The sequence below is a fragment of the Larus michahellis genome, chromosome 17 (assembly GCF_964199755.1).
Source record: "Larus michahellis chromosome 17, bLarMic1.1, whole genome shotgun sequence".
In the NCBI taxonomy this organism is placed as follows: Eukaryota; Metazoa; Chordata; class Aves; order Charadriiformes; family Laridae; genus Larus; species Larus michahellis.
In genome coordinates this window covers 6817231-6836201 of record NC_133912.1, presented here as the reverse complement: position 1 = coordinate 6836201, position 18971 = coordinate 6817231, and the positions used below count along the sequence as shown (strand labels likewise).

The following is an 18971-nucleotide window of genomic DNA, read 5'->3' as shown; positions in this document are numbered from 1 at the left end:
CTGGTCTGACCAGGCAGAAACATGGCACAGGGAGAACACAAGGACCACCTAGACTTCTCAGGCCTGTGCTCTGTCACCGGGCTTTACTCCAAAACAACAACAAAAGCATCGACTCTGGATTTATTTATTTTGTTGAAAGACTTGGCTGTTCAGCTGCAGGGAGAACAGCCCAGTACCAATTTCTCCAGTAATACATTGGGCAGACCAGAGACAGAACACAACACCCACCAAGGCTTCTCTGTTGGCACAAATGGTTTCAGCATCCTCCTAGACAGAACGAAGGAAAGGTAGTCACAATGGCCAGCCCATGCCAGGATTTGGAGAGAAGTCTAAAATAAGCAAATGCACTGGTGTCTTTTCTTCATCATTATGGAAGGAGTCACTGCACCTTCAGCTGGAATGAGAGTATTCACTCATGCTCCTTTCTGTGTCCAGCTGACCATGCGCATGCCACCACACAGGTCTGCTTCTGTTGGAGGATGAGAAGACAAAGCTACTGTAGGGTTAAATCCAGTGACATTTCCTCTGTTATCAGACTTTTTTTTGTCTCTCTCTTCTCCTATTGCAGGTCTTGGTCATTGATTTGGTAATCAAAAAACCAATCTGTTAAAACTTAATTTAAAAAAAAAAAAACAAACTGGTGCAAACATGCCTGTTTTCCCCCTGCAGATAGCCTGTAATGTTTTCGTGCATCAGAGGTCAACCTGGTCACAGAAAAAGAATCTGAAGGTGGCAGGACTAGCCAACCTGTGAGACAGGCAACTGCTCCCCTGGTTTTCTGAATGTCAAGTCAATGAAAAGCAAGGGGGCACCTACTGCAGGCTGCTTCTCCCCTGTGGGCTGGCAGGATGTGTATAAACCACAGTGTTGGAACAAGTTGTACCACGGGGCAGTGCTGCAAGATAAAAGCCTGCCACTGTCCTGTACCTTATTGTTTGAGCTGCAGCCTGGACTCATCAGTCCTCATCTGAGCTATCCTCAGATTTTTCATCAGCAGCCACTTTCCAGTTCTTTCTCTTGCTCTTCTTCTCTGGTACTTCACCGTGCCTCTCTGACACAGAATTGTGGCATTTCTTTCTCTTTTTTGGGGGCCGTTTCTCTTTTTTCTCCTCAGATTCACTGTCCTCAGAGCTGCTGGTGGTTGAACTGCTTGCACGAGAAAAGTCACTCTCCTGCCCAGAAGAAGAGGTAGGTTCCCTGGCAGGCACTTTCCTGGTCTTTTTCTTACGCTTGTGTTTCCCTTTCCGGGTGCTTGAAGTCTCCTCTTCTGAGCACTCACTCTCCTGGGAAGAATCTGATGATGTTCTCCCCTGCTCCTTTTTCTTTTTCTTTCGCTTTTTGTGTGATCGCTTTTTTTGCTTCTTCTTGTGTGATTTCTTTGGTTTTTTCCGTTTGTGCGACTCATGGGCAGTTTGCTTTCCCAGATGAGATTTCTTCTTCCCGTTGATAGCATTTTGTTCATCTCCTTCTTGCTGGTCACTGTACAAAAAAGAAAGGATGAACAAAAGGAAGCAGACAGGCAGGCACACAGCAGTTGAGCCTTTTCTGTCTCACAGTTTTAAGCAAGCCCATCAATTCATTTGGCTAGAGCAGGGAAGGAAATGCTTTGACAAACATGGTAGCTGCATTTTTGTTTCAAGCACTTATTAACAACTTGGGTCCACCCTTACTAATATTCCTGTTTAAAGTATTTGAGCCAGAACCAAGGATAAAAGCCACAGAGTGATGAAAATTCATTTGCAGCAAGTTACTTCAAATCTGTAAGCCTGACAAATATCATACTTGATGACTCTGTTAGATGTAGTTTAAAAATAATAATTCTGTCTAAGATCTTATTTTTACAGTCAAGTCTCTACTCTCCAGGATACTGCAAGAATTTATATTCTCCAAATAAGGAGAAAGACAGAAAATACAGGTACACTATAACGGAAAGGAGAACCTGGAGCTGATATTTGAGAGGGTGTTTATTGAGCTGATTTGGATTCAGCCTACTACTCTGGCTCTCTGTCGGCCCACACAGACCTTCCAGATTCATAGCATTTTAATAACTCAAGCTAAAGCTGAATGTCTAATTACTATAAAAGATGCAATCCCCGAAGTCTCATACAAGGGAGAACCACGTTAATGAACTAGATTTTTTTCAGTGGGTGTCTGTAACTAAACAGTGCTGCTTTACATTCAAGGCTGATCTATATTCAGAACTTAAAACTCATTTTGTGAAATTCTCTGCATAACCTGACAGAAGTAAGCTTCTGGATATATTAGTAAGCCTGCTTGCCTTACCTATCTGTATCAAATTCTTCAGGGTACAACTCTTTATAGCCACTGTGACCCCATCTGTAAGAAAGCAGAACCATCCATTAGAAACAGACAAACTGTTTAAGAAAAAAACATAATTCTGAAAAGACAGAGCCGCAGAATGAACATGAGTTTGTTTAGACAGCAAAGAAGGGCTACCGGAACCTTCCCAAAAAGGAAGGAACTATGGTTGGGACTATTTAAATACATCTTACGTTCTCAGTCTCTTTTTCATTTCTAATTAGGGAAAACTACAACTCAAACTTCTTTAAAATAATGCTGGAGAGCACTACCTTGCATTTCTCAAGGGTTTTTTTTAAGTTCCCTAGGCAAAGTAATAAATAATAAGCTTAGTTGCTAAGCTCAGGGCTGAGCTTTTGCTGCTTACTGTGACTTAAGAACTCTATAGATGGACTCAAAGTAGGTATTCTGTGACACTGCAAAAGTTCGCGCATGTTAATTATTCAGTCTCAAAATGAGATCAAGTATTATTTTGTAGGAGTATGTATTGAAAAGAAAAATGTACTAACTTTTTGGTACAGGACTCCAGAAAGGTGTTTTAATTACAGTTATAACCCCGGAACATTAATTCTCCCACAGACCTGTCTGGCATGTTGGCTTCACATTCATACAGCTTTTTATTCCAGGACCGGGCTCTAAGGAGATCATCTTCGACTAGGTCAAGAAATTGTGAGTTCTTTGTTTTCCAGTCAGCCCTGTGGCCCTCCTCATCAAAGCCATCACTGCGCATCCGACTGCTGCAGAAAGAGAACAGTTGTCCTTCAGCTGTCAGCTCTGATGGAGAAACTTTCTGAGCAAGGGGTTAGTCCAGTGAGAGGAGCAAAAATCCAGCAAGTCTCGGATGTCCATCTATGCAAGAAGACCAGCTATCATTTTAACAGACAGTCACCATTAACAGCTCTCACAAAACCAGTTCAATAGCTAACACTGGTTTTCAAAACTTACTACAGCCCTCTGTGACAGCAAAATTCTTGTCAGAGATGCTCACAATGCAAAATTAGAGGAAGCGGGTTATCTTGCCTACCACAACAAACGCAGTTCTTTTCCTCTAGAATACTCTGCAGGAGCAGACTAACAACATGCATGGAGACATAGGTTAGTAAAAGCAGCAAAGGGGAAACTGAAGAAGTAGAACTGACTTACTAGAATTGTAATTTGAACAGGTACCAGGACTGTGACCCCAAATCCACAGAAAGCACCAACAGTTTTGAGTGATCTCACATGTTTGTGGCTCCAGTTATGTTTCTCACTTGAAATGCTGCACCTCCTGAACCAAGCAGCAGCCATGGACTTAGCATAAGTCTGAAAAGTGCTCTCCCTGAGACATTAAAACCACTTCCTGCAACAATCACGTTTCTGAAGTCTTCATGGTAGTAAGCTTCCCCCACCCACGCCAAACCCCAACCCTCCCCTCAAACCCAGCTTGTTTTCATGTAGCTTGTGAGATCCTCAGGCATATCAGAATGGTTTAACAGATACCACACAAGCAGCAGTCAATACCGGTGTGTTACAATAGTGCAGGACTCCACACCACAAAAGTTTTGTTTACTGTTAACCTAAATGGCAATACATTAGATTTTCCTCACGATATTCTGACATATTAGTTAAGCACTTCCTACCCACCGTTGGTTCAGAGAGCCCAGCCTACTTAATGCTGTACTTCGAAGACTATGCATCTAGATGAAGAGATAAAAGGTCAGACTGAAGCACAGGTCTGACCTCTTTCCAGGACTCATTAAGGAGAAAATAAATGTATCTGTAGTCTATGTAGTCTGCATGTATGTCTTCATATATTGTAAATGCATAGTCATCACAGAACGCTCATAAAGTATTATAACATAAAAGGGTTCAGCAACTAAGTCAAGATAATTATCTCCTCCACACAACTAAAACCCACCTGGACGTGTCTGACAGCATTCTGCTTTGCCTTTTCCAGTAAGTCTCTTCTGTCTGCTTCTCCCACTCCCTTATTTTCCACATTTCTGTCTCTTCCTGTATCTGAAAGTCACAGAAGGGAAATACGTAGAACATTTGGGAAATTTTACAGACATGTTGCCTGTAACGTTGGCTTCTAGCTCAACACTCCTGCTAACAAAATTCACAGCAAACTTTCCTACCATACTGAAATAGATTATTATTTCTAGCTATGACCAAGGTAACCAAAAGGGAAACCTCTTGATGGTAATACCCCAACAAAGCACATAAGGATAACGGCATCAGAAATGGCGGGTTTGCCTGATTTTGCTGTCTCATCTGTTCTGGCTACCCTGCCTTCTCATTCATTACCATCCCAAACATACATACCGTTAGAGAATTCAGTATATAAGTATCATCAGGAAGGACCAAGCCAAAATGAAAAGTTCCATTACAGGCTGAAAAAACACAGCATGCAAATACTGAGTGGTTTGACACAGATTTATGCTTATGGAGACTGACTCTAAATGAGTGATTTTATAAATACAAGAAAAGAGTTGCTCAATTATGTCATAAATTAATTAAATAGTTTGCTAAAGTTAATGTAGTTTCTTAATCTTGCACTAAAATACTGCCTGTGCACATTAACAAAAAGTTCAAATCCTTTGATGCAATTAAAAGTACATACACAGTAGGAAAAAAAATCCAAACAAAAAAAAGGTTTGTTTTAAAAAGGCAAACTATACGTTTTCATGAAAGCCCTGCCAGAATAGGTTTTCCATGGGGCAAATTTTATAGGTAAATATACATACACGCTTCCTCACCAGGATGAAAACCCAAGAAAAACTGGGTTAAACTGAAAGCCAGAGTACCGACGTTTGCGTGGCTGATTTGAACAAGTCCCCTCCCCTCCGGAACGCGGACCCGCTCTCCCCCCCAGGCCCGGTGACACCCCGGGCACTCAGCCCGCCCCTGCTCCCCGTTCCGCCGGGAGGCACCGGCACCCCCGGGCCCCGCAGACGCCGCCCGAGTGATGCCCAGGCCTCTCCACTCGGACACAAGCCGCCTGCAGAAGCGGGCACCGGGCAGGGCTAGGCGGAGGAGACACCACAGAGAGGGGACAAGGGGCCCAGCAGCTGCCGCCGGCTCCGCCCGTACCTTGTTGTGCGCGCCCGTGTGCCGGATGACGTTCCGCAGCAGCACCTTCCCCACCGGCACCCGGGACATCCTCTCGCCCTATGCAGCTCCGCGGACGACAGCCCCACCGGCACGCCCAGGCCCCTCACGGCCGAGGCCCGCTGGCAGGAAGGACCGGGAGAGGCCGGGCCTGCCCTCGGCGGCCGGCCGGAAGCGGTCCCCCGCCAGGTGCCTCCTCCCGGCAACAGACGCCGGGGCGCCGGAGCCGCCGCGGGATGACCGCGGGACGTAACGGCCCGTCAGCGGCTCCGAGGGCGGGCGACAGCGGCTGGCTCCGCCGCGGGGCCGGCGGGCTCGGGCTGTGGCGGGGCCGGAACGCGCGGAAGCGGGAGGAGGAGGAAGGGGAAGGCAGACGGACCCGTGTAGCCCGGCACTTCCGGTTGCCGTTGCTAGGCGACGGCGGCGGCCATGGCAGACGCGGCGCTGGCGCGGGCCGCGCAGCTCTGGTCGCTGCTGGACGAGATGGCGGAGAACGAGTCCCAGGCCTACCTCCGGCTCCTGCGGCAGCAGCGCGCCGAGGCCGAGCGGCTCTGCGCCCCGCCGGAACCTCACCTCTGCCTGAGGGCCCGTCCCGCGGTTGGTGCGCGGGGCTCGGCCTCCCGTCCGGGTGCTGGGAGGGGGACGGCGCCGGCGGGGCGCTCAGTCGCGGCTCGGTCTCTTGCAGGGCGTTGTCGGGAGACCGCTGTTCATCAACGTCTGCAGCTGGAAAAGGGTCCCGGCGCCCAAGGCCCCCACTGACCCCACGCCTGTCAGTGCGGGGCTGCTACAAGAAGTATCTGGTGAAGGAGGTAGGTGCCCAAGGAGCTGCGCCTGGCCCCGGCTGCATTTCTTCCTGCAGCAGTGCACTGCATGGCAATCACACGTTGATTCTCGCTGCAAGAGGGTGGTGCTGTGCTGTGTCCAGCTCTTGGCTCGGGGTGGGGGCGGCAAGGCAGGGATGCAACAGGGACTCTAAATGAGTCCTTCCTTTTTGAAAAAAAAAACAAAAAACCAAACCAAAACTGAAGAAATACAAAGATTGATTCCAGAGCAATAATTCTGACAATTAACTTATTTTTATAGACCTTTACAGCATTATAGATATTGCATATAACCCAGACGTTCTTCAGAGGGGAGAAGAAAATCCAGAAAAAATGGAGCACTTGATATATTTGACACTTAAATTCATTGAGAAACGATGCAACCTTACTCTTTCTTATTTGTACACCATTGAATCATTCAAATTGAAAGGAAGCCTGGAAACGATGCAGCAACGTCTGAAAGGCAGGCAGATACCAACTCCAGATCTCAGTCAGAACACAAAGAAGGGTATGTAGAGATCTGCTGTCACTTTTCTTTGAGGACCTATCAGATTCTCCAACAAATTTACTCAAGCCTCATCTCCTAACCCCAATTCTTGCCATAAAGCATAAACCAAATGCTTCTCTCTAAGAATTCAGAATAAGGCTAGTATTCATACCAGACATTAGATTCACCCTAGTGGCTTATCTGTATTCATCTCTGGTGTTTTACAATTGAGAAACTGTAGTGACACTGGAACAACAAACTCCCTTTTTCCTATATCCACTAGACATAGGAACTCTGTTGGGTTTGACCCTTTGAGGTCCTAAGTCTTTTTTCTCTAACCTGAGTTAAAGGGGGTGCTGCTGTAACTAGGATTCTGAAAACAACTTTTAACCTGTTGGCAATAAAACCAAATCATGGGCCAAGGAGAAACTGCCAGTAACGGTCTTCAGCTGACAAAATTCCTAATTACAATTCATTATAGTTAAAACGTTTGTGATATATTTGTCAAATGGCAGAACATTACAGTTCTTAGTAACTCAGTGATATGTGTGAAAAACTTATTTTTCTTGAAAGAACTGACACTTGATCAGCTGCTACACAGCATGGAAGCTGAGGACTGCAGCAATGCTCCTGTGCTGCTGAAGGAAGAAAATGTGACACAGTCTAAAGTGCATCTGATAGAGGAAATTACCAGTACCGAAATTCCAGAGAACCTAAGTACCCCTGTCTATCAAATGATCACTGTGAAGGATGCAAACGAGAAACCACTCAAAATTGAACTCAAAATGAAATTGCCTAAGGTTAGCTCTGTTTCTGAGTGTGATCTGAGAACTTCAAAGGTAAGAGCAGAAAGAATAACCTTGTGTTTTCTGTCTAGTATCCAATTTCTAGAAACGCTCACTGCTAATTTGTTGTCAAATATTTAATCAAGTATTTTAATTTTCTTGGTTTAGGATGACATAATCATTGAAGTCCCTGAAAAATACAAATTACAACTAGATCTGCCAGAATTGGTGGATGAAGAAACAACTACAGCAGTATTTAACAAAGGAAAACGTGTATTATTTATCACACTGCCAGTTGCCAAGCCAGATCCTTAAGGACTGCATTCTGTCCAGTTCATGTTCACAGATGACAGAAATCCTAACTTTTAGATGGTGATGATGGGGTTTCTTTTGTTTGGGTTTGTTTATTTTTATTGACCTCTAATCTTCCAGGGTGAATACCTCAAATACCTTTAGAAGATGCATGTAGAAAAGGAAATCTGGAGGAATACTAGCACCACCGAAATTAGGAACAAAATAAGTAAAGATTGTAAATATTCAAAGAATATTTGAGTATGTTAACAGCTGTAGTAAAGAACCATAAATGCATACATGCTTTACTACATCATTCATTTGCCTTAAGGTACATCAATAACAGTTGTGAAGTCTTTTTGCTAAATAAATTGATTACTGGAGTCACATGGTTAGAGCGGCTCTCGCATGTATTTAATGCTGGAACAGCCAGCAGAGGCGTGTCATATGTTCTACAAGTTGCTCTGCATGCTGTTGCTGTTCTCTTTAGGACCATCCCTGCTGATCTTATCTGAAATAGACTTTGTAGTCTTTTCAGTCACTGAATATGCTTGACCTCACTTCTTACCGGTTTGGTAATCTCTGAATGAGACCATGAAACAACAGACCTATTCTGTACTATTCAAAACAGCATAAAGAGATTCAAAGCTCAGGAATGCTTAGTGTGAAGCTAGCAATGAAAACCAATCTTGGAGCACTTCAACTAGGAAAACTATCTGCATTATTTTACACTAATACACAAAATACAAAGTAATACAAAGCAACACAAAACAACTTCAAGGATTACTAAGCATTACTAGAATTAATTGGAAAGGGACAAACGAAAGTGCCATTCTTACAGCTTCTTGACACATTTGCACTACAACCATGTGTCTGTACTGATATTCATCAGATCAGAAATGAAAACAGACCCATTTGGTTTTGGGACGCAACTTTAAAATCCAGGCCCACAAAAGAGAAGTAACTCCTAGCTTTCTCCCTTCTTTGTTTCAAAGCAACTTAGAAGGCTGCACTGAACCACTGTTCAGTGGTTATAGTTTCAAGTTCAAGCTGAAATTCTATCACTGCGTGAGCTGAGCTGGCCTGTTGCAGGATGCAAGCAGTACCAGAAGTCACTATCAGCACTCCAAGCACAGGCACTGGATAGGATTTTTTGAGTTGCAAGTGCTGCAGAGTCATTCAGAGAACATTTCCATAGGATAAAATATTTAGTGTTCTTACTGCAGGAAGAAAGTGAAAGGTCTCTGTAGCCAGAATTTTAGGTTCTGGTGAACACTGCAGCAAGGAAGCTAGGAAGATTAAAGTTCACTGCTGCAGGACAGTAATAAAGCATGTATTATTCTGGAACATTTGTGATTACAATTTAAGGTTAATAGGGTGAGTTTCACTGTCACACTGAAAGGCTAAACAGCTAATTGTGCTATAGCAGTACAGTAAGCCGCACATGACTGAATAGAAAAGCACTGGAACATGTTTTAGTAGTTGTCAATTCCAAACATTTAATAGAACATAGGTTCACTAGAGCAAGTCTGGAACCAAGATATTTTAGATCATTAAAGAAAAACCAAAACCAATGCACTTTTTTTGGTTAAGCCAGGCATGAAAACCAGGTATCACAGCAACCAGACATTAAATAGTTCCCACAAAAATATTTAATTTCCACAGTATTTTCTTTCAATATCTTTAGTGATTTTTGTAGAACTTTACAGGAGACAGTACTTAATGCAATATACAGAATAACAGATCAACTTTAACTTTTTCTTTCTTTTTTTTAAACTTCTCACCCGCTATTCAATTCTCCTGGTCACTTTGTAATTACTACACAGTTGTCCTTTTTACATTAACATTTCCATGTGGAAAGTGGAATTCAAGAATGTTCAGTACTGCACCCCTTTCAGGATACAATAACTGGGGTAACTGGACACAAGTCCAACAAACTATTGAGGCATTTTACATACAATATATACATGGATAGCACATTCTGCAGCTTACTGAGGCTGGGACAACATAGACAATTTAGGAAAGAACCGCAGTACCAGTGACTAGCTCGGAGCTTCCTATGTTAGAATGCCTGAAAAAAAAATAATTCCAAACATTCAAGTCATCACATGATTAATATCCGCTGATGGGATTATTAGCATGTGTGATTTGCCTATATTGGATTCCAGCACACAGATTCTCTTGAACATTCTGCAAAACAGTTACTTCCATGGCATCATAGTCTGATATTAACTTAGCAACAGGAATAGCAATTAAAGGGTTTTCATACGAAAAGCACATGTAAGTGAAAGTCCAGGAGAAGACAGCACATTCCCTGTGGTATCTGAGAGCTATGACCCCACAGATATCAGTGCTCTTTCACCTTACTTTAAAGTGCTCAGAAGGGATCACATAGCTGAGAAGGTCCAGACCAGTGCCAAATTCCAAGAGAGATTTGGAATGCTAGCACTTGGCCATTGAGAAACTACTCCCAGGCACTTCAGTCCCTTAGTGCATCTGCCATACTCACCCACCCCAGCAGGAGAACAGGATAAGGAAATTCACTTACTAACTTGTACATTTCAGTTACCGTCTCATCTGAACTCCTGTGAAGAGATGTTTATAATTCAAATTTCTGAGAACACTGACCTCATGAAATTGTTTGGTATGCACCCCCCTGTTCATAGTTTAGAACCAGATGGCAGTATGCATACTGCTGGGATCATTTTTCAATTTGGGATGTTTAACTCTGTTTTGGAAGAGTTTGCAAGTTAACTAACTGTATGAAAATACAGTATAGCTGTAATATTGCTCTGAAAAGCACTTTTGCAAACTTTTTCTGTACAGACTGGTAATAACATTACCAGATAATATAATACATTTTTAAAATAAAAAAGGAACTTTTTTACTAGGTCTGAACACTAAAGTCTAAATAGCTTGTTTAAAACAAAACAGCATGACCCAGGAAAATTTTGCTTGCATGGTTAAATTACAGCAGCATGGTTACTGGCTTTTCAAGGAAATTCTTGAATTCAGCGAGCCACTGTGCTCCAACTGCTCCGTCCACAACACGATGGTCACAGCTAAGTGTAACGGACATCATACTGGCCACATCAAATCTGAAAGAAAAAAAAAAAAGGTTAACACAATCCTCTGCAAGTCAGTGCCACTAACAAAGCAAAAAAGCTTTTATCAGAAAACCAGCAATAGCAGTTGGTGCTTGGTAACAAATGTTTCTCCCTGTGGACTTCTAAAAAAAATTACATTGGAGACCAGATCATACAAATTCCTTTTCTACAATTAAGAAACATATCTGTATGTTCCCTTTAGGACAGGAAACTCATCTTTCTTTGTATCGCAGGAACAGACCCACGTGATAAAGAGCCATTTTATCCAGTAACCTCCGATTTCCCCACGCGTCAGTGACAGATACCTAGGACTGTTAACAAGTTTAGATAATCCTAGATGTTCTCCTGGGTCTATGCTAGTTCAAGCTCCAAGCTAGATGATATTATATACAGGCCACTTGAATTATAATTCATCCCTTAGGTTTTCCTTAAGTGCAAATTTAAGCAAGTTGTTGAAACAGGTGCCTAAACTGTTGTGGATCTCAGACTTTTCCACAGCTTAACCTTACCACTCAAAGAAAGAAACAGCCTTTCCTTAACTTGCAAAAAATTGGCGAGATGTACGGCATGTATTTCTCATGTCACCGCATTTCTCTTTAACATCTGTGTGACCCTTTTATAGAAGATCTCACTTTACTTCTTCAGAAGGTACTAAAAGCAGTATGTCAACAATTAATTTTATCTTTTACACGATAATCTAATGGAAGTGTTAGCAAACTAGCCATTATTTCAAAGTTTGAATTCAGAAGGTCAGTATATGCAGAATCAGATGAATACTTACCCTTTCTCATTATCAGCTGGCACTAGCCTTTTCTCTGAGGAACCAACTGCAAGGATGCAGGCTTGAGGTGGATTGATTATGGCAGAGAAATTCTTAATCCCATACATTCCTAAATTGGAAATTGTGAAAGTACCACCCTACAAGAAAAACACATTCATAGTCAAAGTCACAAAAACTGTTCCATGTGGAACACGGCTGAAACATCACAAAATAGGCTTTGCTAATGCTGAACAGGGCTTCTAAACAGAAGTCAAGGGCAGCAATGTTTAACAGCAATCCGAGTTTCTCACCTGGAATTCATGAGGCTGAAGTTTACCTTCTCGGGCTTTAGTTGCCAAAGAAACCACATCCTTACTAATGGAAGCCAGGCCCTTTATATGTGCATTAAACACAATAGGGGTTATAAGCCCTGCAGGAGTACTAACTGCAACGCTAACATCCACTACATGATGTCTGCAAGACACAAAGGAGATGCCAGTTACTCTAGCAAGATAAGAAAGAAAAAAATTTTCAGAACTGTTCAGACAACTCTAACTTAATATTAATTTTGCAACAATTATTTCACCTTGCACACTAGCCTTAGACACAACGTTCTTAGCACTTCAACAAAAGCCCCTCAACCTTTGCATTATATCTGTTTCCCTCCCTTCTCAATATCGCAGCAGAAGGTCTGCTATTTTGCCATGAACTCTCTACTGAACAAAGAAATTTTCTGGCTTCGACCGTACCATAAACTTACTGCCTAATAACTGTGTCCATCCATGAAGAATTTGCCTCGGGCACCTTCAAGCATGCCAGAGCAGAAGCTTTAATTATGAAGTCATTGACAGAAAGCTTAATGTTATCCGAGACCTCCTGTAAATAAAGATATTTGAGGTGTCAGTTTGTCTCTTACACATTAACTCAATTAACTTGGATAGTCACTGTCATGCAGCCTTGTTTAGACAAAGTCTTAAAAACAATCACACTACTTGTAAGCATATTTGAGGTGCCAAGATAATTTTGGAGGTGAATACATAATTTAAGAAGGTACAATCTTTTTTAATGTCTGTTTTTTTTTCCCAAACTTGGCTCAGAATTATTATTTTACTTAAATGTTCTACACTTTTTACTCTTAAAAACCTCATTACCCTTTTGCCCTTCTATCCATCTGAAAGAACTGAACAGCACCAAAGTACAAATTTGTACCAATAGTACAAAGAGGCGCTCTTAGAGAATTCAGAAATCGGTGCACAGTACCTGGGTAAAAAGTCTCATTCTGTCACAGACAGTCCAGAACTGATCCACAACAGGTAGAAGAGGCACTGAAAAGACTATTTTTTCCAAGACAAAATGGCATATCACCAAAAAGTAGGGTGAGCAAACCTGTGAGAGAATGCAGCTTTCCCCACGCACACACTCTCACCATGCCTAAATGCTTTACCTGATTGAGTTCTTTCCTTAGCACCAGTACTTCTCCCATGTTTACATCAATAGAAAGGTAATAGTGAGGTATTGTTTGTTTAGACTGCATCAACCGCTGAGCAATGACCTGTGGGTATACAACAGAAACAATGAAAATAAATCCATTTGGAAAATTCATGACTGCAAATAATGATCTCAGAAAGGAATAAAATATTCTTACCCTCCGAATGTTGCTGATAGGGATATCTGTGAAGGTCCCCACTTGTGCTGCTGCAACTGCAGCGGCTGCAGGAACTGCCTCTAGTGCTGGAGCCTGCAGAGAAAGACAACATAATTCACAGTACTATGCAATATCAATTGTACAGAATAATTCGGTATGTGGGACAAGTGCCAAGGCTAAGTTGCCTCTTGCTTAAGAGCAGCAGATATTTCTACTCTCTAGCTTCACCTCTCCAGTACCCATGAGGTTCTTTATAAGTCCTAGATTTGATTATCAAATGTAGTACTTGAGTGACTTAGAAATGCGACACTGATATACACTGCTATGAAGCTCCCAGAATGGTAAGTCCTGCTAGATGGTTGTTTTATGTACAGCAGAGAGGTATGCTAGAGGGCACTCTCAAACTGCACTCAGCCACATCCTTTCCAGCAGTACACAAAGCAACACTTCCATCATCTCATATAAACCAAGCAATAGTATAAGAACAGGATTGTGGCAATAATGACAGCAGGCTATTGGTTCATAAGTCTGGCTTCCATTCTAAGTGCCTCTCTTCAGCAATGTTAGATCAGTTGTGACTGCACTTACCTCAATCCATAACAATGTAGCAACCAAATGAAAGGTTGAGAGTGCACAATTTTTATGTCAGTGAAATACCAAAGAAAGAAATACAGGAAGAAAACTTTTGTCTGTGTTTCTGACAGGTTAAGCTTTACAACCTAACAGTGTCATAACCCAACCAATCCAGCAATAATAGTTCCATATTGTAATTGAGTTCCTACAGAGCATTTCCATCACTATAATAAAATATCCATTCTTATAGATCTCAAATCTACTCACTGGAGCAACCTTTGGTGGCACAAATGACTCCACATCTTTTTTTGTGATTCTACCATCTGGTCCAGTACCTAAAAGGGTCAAAGAAAAACGTAAGAAGATTTCAATTATTTGCAACAGGGCATTGCTTCTAAAGGTACCATTTTTATTCAACAGAAAGAAGTCACTTAACACAACCTCTGGTGAGGAAAGCTGCATAGTCAGGCTGTTCCTGACAGGGAGGAAAGAAAAGAATAGGCAAGTATGTACCTGGAGAGATAGACACTTGATAGTGAGAGCAAGGAAGTGTAAGGGCAGCCTACCTTTCACTTGGGCAAGGTCAATTCCTTTTTCTGCTGCCAGTTTCTTTGCCAGGGGACTAACCACGATCCTTCCTTTCCGGGGAGGTGGCCCAGCTGTGGGGACTGCTGGAGTGGAAGGAACAGCAGGCTGGGGAGGAGGAACAGCAGCAGGAGTTGCCACCACCTTAACAGAAGAATCAAAGCCATTAGCTTCAGGATCATTCAGCAAAAGCTTTGAGGGTACCGTGAAAGAACAGGATCATCTACTTACCAGTCAAGAGAACAGCAAAAATAGTCACTAATCTGAAAGAATTTTCAGATTCAGAGAAGCTTCCCAGTGCCAGAAATTAAATCAGAAACCTCCTGGGAAGGAGACCAACTAAGCTGCTCAATTATACACCAAAAAAGGGTGAAATAAATAACTTATGCTCCCAGTTTTCAAGGATGAGGCATTGGAACTGGCACAAGCAACAGGCTGGAGAAGAAATCATAACAAATGACTATCCGCTCCAATTTCTGGAGGGCAAACCAGTAATCACTTCTTAGGTCACCTATCACCAACACATGTGTTAGCCTTGCATTCACAGAATCACAAACATTATTGTTGCGGCCAGGGCTTCACACAGTCAAACCAGCAGAACAGTTCACATCAAACCTCTTAATGGTCCCGTAACTTCTCTTACAGTAACTTCTCTCACATGCTAAGAATGGTCCTTACTGGAGGAGGAGGAGGAGGAGGAGAAGGAGGAGGAGGAGGAGGAGGAGGAGGAGCTTGTGCCTTCATGTCAGTTACTGCAGTGGCTTGGTAGTCAGCAAAGGCTGGAATATCAGACTCTTTCTCCACAATGATGCAGAGAGCTGTCCCTAATGGCACATCTCTTGTTCCTTCAGGCACCAAGATTTTTGCCAAGTAGCCTTCCTCTTGCACTTCAAAGCCTGTAAGGGAAAGAAACAAAAGTGGTTTGGTACCTGATGCAGCTGAAGAGTTCCTCTAAATGCTGCTTCCAAAGACTTGGGTAGCTAAAGCCCTGTCCTATATTTAGTAGGCAAAAGAATCATTTTCAGTTCAACTGGTAGGGAAACATCGCCATGCACTGTACATTACTAAGAAGAATCGATGAAGAAATAGAAGTGGTTTTAGGAGTGTCAATGTTTAACTTCTCATTCCATTGGAGAGCTAACAAAACTTGTTTTAGTTACCCCACAGCTTCACGTGGGATAGCTGAGCAGCTAGGAGAACAGTTGGCACAGATCTCGATCCTCCCCTTTTAAGGGCACCTCTTCCACTCTTGGCTTTGGAGTTGACTCACCTATTGTGGCTTTATCTGTCTCAATCTCTGCCAGTAAGTCTCCCTCACTCAGTTTCTCCCCCACCTTCTTCTCCCATCTCTGCACTGTGCCCATTGTCATGGTAGGTGACAGGGCAGGGAGAGTGACCTGTAAAGCCACAGAATACAAAAGAAATCAGATTCTGGTAATCTAAAAGGAACAGGAACGTAGTTTTAACTCCTGAATAAATGAAGCCAGCCTAAAGAAGTAGACAGCCTTTAATGCACTCCTAGATACAGCTCCATTACAGCAAAGCACAGCACTTTGTTATATTGCTAGTTTGGCTTCTTTTGTCAAGGCCTAAGCAAGAAAGCAAGCAAAAGCGAAAATCAAGAAATCTATACATCAAAATAATTATTATCACCATCACATCGGTAGAGTCTTGCAGCTGCTGTCTGCAAGGCTAAAAGGAAGACTGATGCAAGTCACTTTGCCTGTGACGAACTGGTTTGGTCCCTTTAAAAGCTATACTGACTTGTCTTCCAACAAGCACTCAAACTTGCTGTAGGTTTGCACATGCATATTGCTGTCCAACAAACACAGCACGTACAAGTACAATTTCAGAGCAGAACAGGACAGATAAGGCAAGCAGTGGGAAATAAGCAAGTTTAGTAGCTAAAACGCAAGTCAGATTAAGAAGCCTTTAATTAATTCTTCAATCAATTGCTAACTTTGCCTAACATCTCAGATAAATCAGTTCCCACATCTATCATCTCTGGAATGAGGCTTTATTTTTCAAAGGACTGGCACAGAAATACCCCATTACAAAGCGCTCAAATACAAAACCAGTGGATGTACACTTCAATATCTAAGCAAGGTAGAAAGATTATTCACAAATACAACTCATTATTAGTCACTCACAAACACATGTGGTGTGTTCATCAGAGTATCACAGATGAGTTCTGCTCCGAGACGTAAGCAGGGCCCTTGGAGCTTTTTAACATTTAGCACAAGGTCTTTTTATACTAGAAATGTCCAAATAATGCAAATGTAGCAGGTTTTTCCAGCCTGCATAACAATCCTGGAGAGATAAGTCTCTCCTCTACGAGCAGCTAGGATGCTAAAATGACTTTCTGAAAAAAGCTTTCTGTGACCTCCCCCAACACCTGCTTTAAGCATGCAACAATTCGAGTGGCATACACTCCTGCAATTATAGCTAATAACTTCCCACTCCAGAGAGTACTTATGACAAAATGCCCTAGAGCTAACAATGACAAAGACAGAAAAAGAGTGCAACAAGCCTTAAATCATCAGCAATGCTCTCTTACCTGCATATGAGGAGGGTAAGAGCTGCCAGGAGCCTGAGGAGAAGGCTGAGTTGGTGGTGAGGGAGCTGAAGCTTGAGGGGGAGGCACTGAGGCTGCAGGGGGGGCAGATGCTGCAGAATCCAGAGTATAATTTTTAAAGGCATCAACATATTCAGGCCTAGAAGAAAACCCGGAACCACAAAACCAGTCACATGACTGTCTCTTAGCCTTTCACGCCAGGCACCCAAGAATCCCCAAGAGTGAAAATTCAACTCAAGGGTTAGCAAAATACATACTTTTCTACTGTGATACATATTATTGCCCCAATAGGAACATCTCTTGTTCCTTCTGGCACCAGGATCTTGGCCAAGTAACATTCCTCCAGGCTCTCAAAGCCAACTGTTGCTTTGTCTGTCTCCACCTTTGAGAGAGAAAGGATGTCATTATGGCTATCGAAAAGAATAGTGAGCTCAGAGCCTATCAGTCTGATAGCTTAGGGTCACAACACACGCAGTTCTGGAAAAATCACCCTAGGGCACCAATTCTAGGAAAGTATGCTCTCAAACAGGTTAAGTGCTGCTCCTGCTCATAAAGAGGAAAAGCAGCAACCAGGTTTGAAAGGCCATTAGCCACTTGTTCTCAACAGCATCTGTTAGGATCTGTGATCTCGCACACAAGACCTATGTTCAAGTGAGGGCAATCAGGGACAGAACGAAGGATGCACACGCAGCCCATCCTGTGTTCCCAGGATACCTCTGCTATGAGCTCCCCTTCACCGATCTTGTCACCCTCCTTCTTTTCCCAGCGTGCAATGGTGCCCATCTGCATTGTGGGGGACAGAGCTGGCAAGGCCACCTGTGAGGAATAGGGCAGTGTTACAACCCAGACAGCCCCAACAGTAGGGAAAACGCACACAGCGCAAAGAGGGGTCCTCAGCACAAGCGGGGACAGGGGAGGCACAAAGAAGAGCCTGTCTGCAAATCCCCAACAGGTCGGGACTACCTCCAACCTACTGGTAAAACTGCAGGGCAAACCAGTACTGGGGTGCTGCGACAGGGCAGACCAAGAAAAGGAGAGGCCATACCAGGGGACCAAGAGAGGTACAGGCAAAAAGAACGAGTGGTGAAAGAGATGGTAGCCCATAGTGGTACCGGGACTTGGGGTAGGGTGGCGGCAAGGGCATGAGAAGTGCGGGAGTGAGGACTGAAGAGCTGCAGTTCCCTAGGCGAGGGGAAGCAAGACCCGAAAACAGAAAGTGAAGGCGCTGCCCCTGAGGCAGGCGACACGGGTCTGTCCTCCGGGGGACCCCAGTGGCTACAGGGTGCTCGGGGCAGCGGGGGGGGGGGTGTGTCTACCTAGGATCGGGAGGGAGCGTCTCACCTTTTGGTGTGCCGGGAGACTGCAGCTGCGGCACGGGACGAGCCGGGGCCAGGCGGGAGGCAGCAGGAGCCCGCCAGGCCGCTGCGTGGGGCCGCCCAACGGCCGCGGCCCAGCCCCGACCCCCACCGCCGCGCCGCGGTCGGCCCCAGCAGCACTGAGCGCTCGGCGGCTCCGCACCACAGCAGGAGGCCCCGCCGCGCCCCGGGCTACGCGTCGCGCCAACACCCGCCACATGCTGGAGCCGGAGCCACGGCCCCTCCGCCGCCGCTCGGTGACCTCCTCCGTCCGGGCACGGCGCCGCACAGCTCCGCGCAACACTGCCGCGCTGCCGTAAAGCGCGGCGGACGTACGGCGGGGCGGGCTCGCCGCCTACTGGCGGCGCAGGGGGTGCTGGGTCGCACTGCGCAGAGGGGGGATGGCCCTGGCTGACCAGCCCGGGCAGGGGAGGCTGCTCGGGGGCTGGCCCCGACCGTCCCCGCCGAGGGCGGAGGGGCCGGCGGCGTGCTGAATGACTTAGGAGCGGCTGCTCCCGAGCGCGTGGGATGCGCTTTGGCTGAGCTCAGCCGGTTGCACCTTGGGGGTGGAAGCAGTG

The 18971-nt window shown here is 44.3% G+C and overlaps 3 protein-coding genes across 7 annotated transcripts; 1 reads left to right on the top strand and 2 right to left on the bottom strand.

Moving 5' to 3' along the window:
- Positions 1-108: 108 nt before the first annotated feature.
- On the bottom strand, positions 109-5806 carry NKAPD1 (NKAP domain containing 1). Of its 5 annotated transcripts, XM_074561132.1 has the most exons (7): positions 5392-5571; positions 4624-4691; positions 4217-4317; positions 3463-3586; positions 2901-3056; positions 2284-2337; positions 109-1479 (listed from the first exon to the last, which is right to left on the bottom strand). In XM_074561132.1, exons 5-7 carry the CDS (start codon positions 3047-3049, stop codon positions 957-959), a joined length of 726 nt encoding a protein of 241 aa, XP_074417233.1. In that variant the 5' UTR covers positions 3050-3056; positions 3463-3586; positions 4217-4317; positions 4624-4691; positions 5392-5571; the 3' UTR covers positions 109-956. The 5 variants fall into 5 exon arrangements, with proteins under 5 accessions (XP_074417233.1, XP_074417230.1, XP_074417231.1 ...); XM_074561129.1 differs by lacking the exons at positions 3463-3586; positions 4624-4691 and having other exon boundaries at positions 109-469; positions 928-1479; positions 5392-5806; XM_074561130.1 differs by lacking the exon at positions 3463-3586 and having other exon boundaries at positions 5392-5581.
- On the top strand, positions 5635-8188 carry PIH1D2 (PIH1 domain containing 2). The gene is made up of 5 exons (XM_074561126.1): positions 5635-6006; positions 6095-6218; positions 6493-6738; positions 7291-7556; positions 7671-8188. The coding sequence occupies exons 1-5, from the start codon at positions 5839-5841 to the stop codon at positions 7815-7817; spliced, it is 951 nt and encodes a 316-aa protein (XP_074417227.1). The 5' UTR covers positions 5635-5838; the 3' UTR covers positions 7818-8188.
- A 1078-nt stretch (positions 8189-9266) lies between these two features.
- On the bottom strand, positions 9267-18781 carry DLAT (dihydrolipoamide S-acetyltransferase). The gene is made up of 14 exons (XM_074561119.1): positions 18380-18781; positions 17753-17854; positions 17296-17420; positions 17021-17177; positions 15734-15860; positions 15142-15359; positions 14445-14607; positions 14146-14213; positions 13306-13398; positions 13105-13212; positions 12421-12536; positions 11972-12134; positions 11682-11818; positions 9267-10891 (listed from the first exon to the last, which is right to left on the bottom strand). The coding sequence occupies exons 1-14, from the start codon at positions 18611-18613 to the stop codon at positions 10762-10764; spliced, it is 1941 nt and encodes a 646-aa protein (XP_074417220.1). The 5' UTR covers positions 18614-18781; the 3' UTR covers positions 9267-10761.
- Positions 18782-18971: the final 190 nt, after the last annotated feature.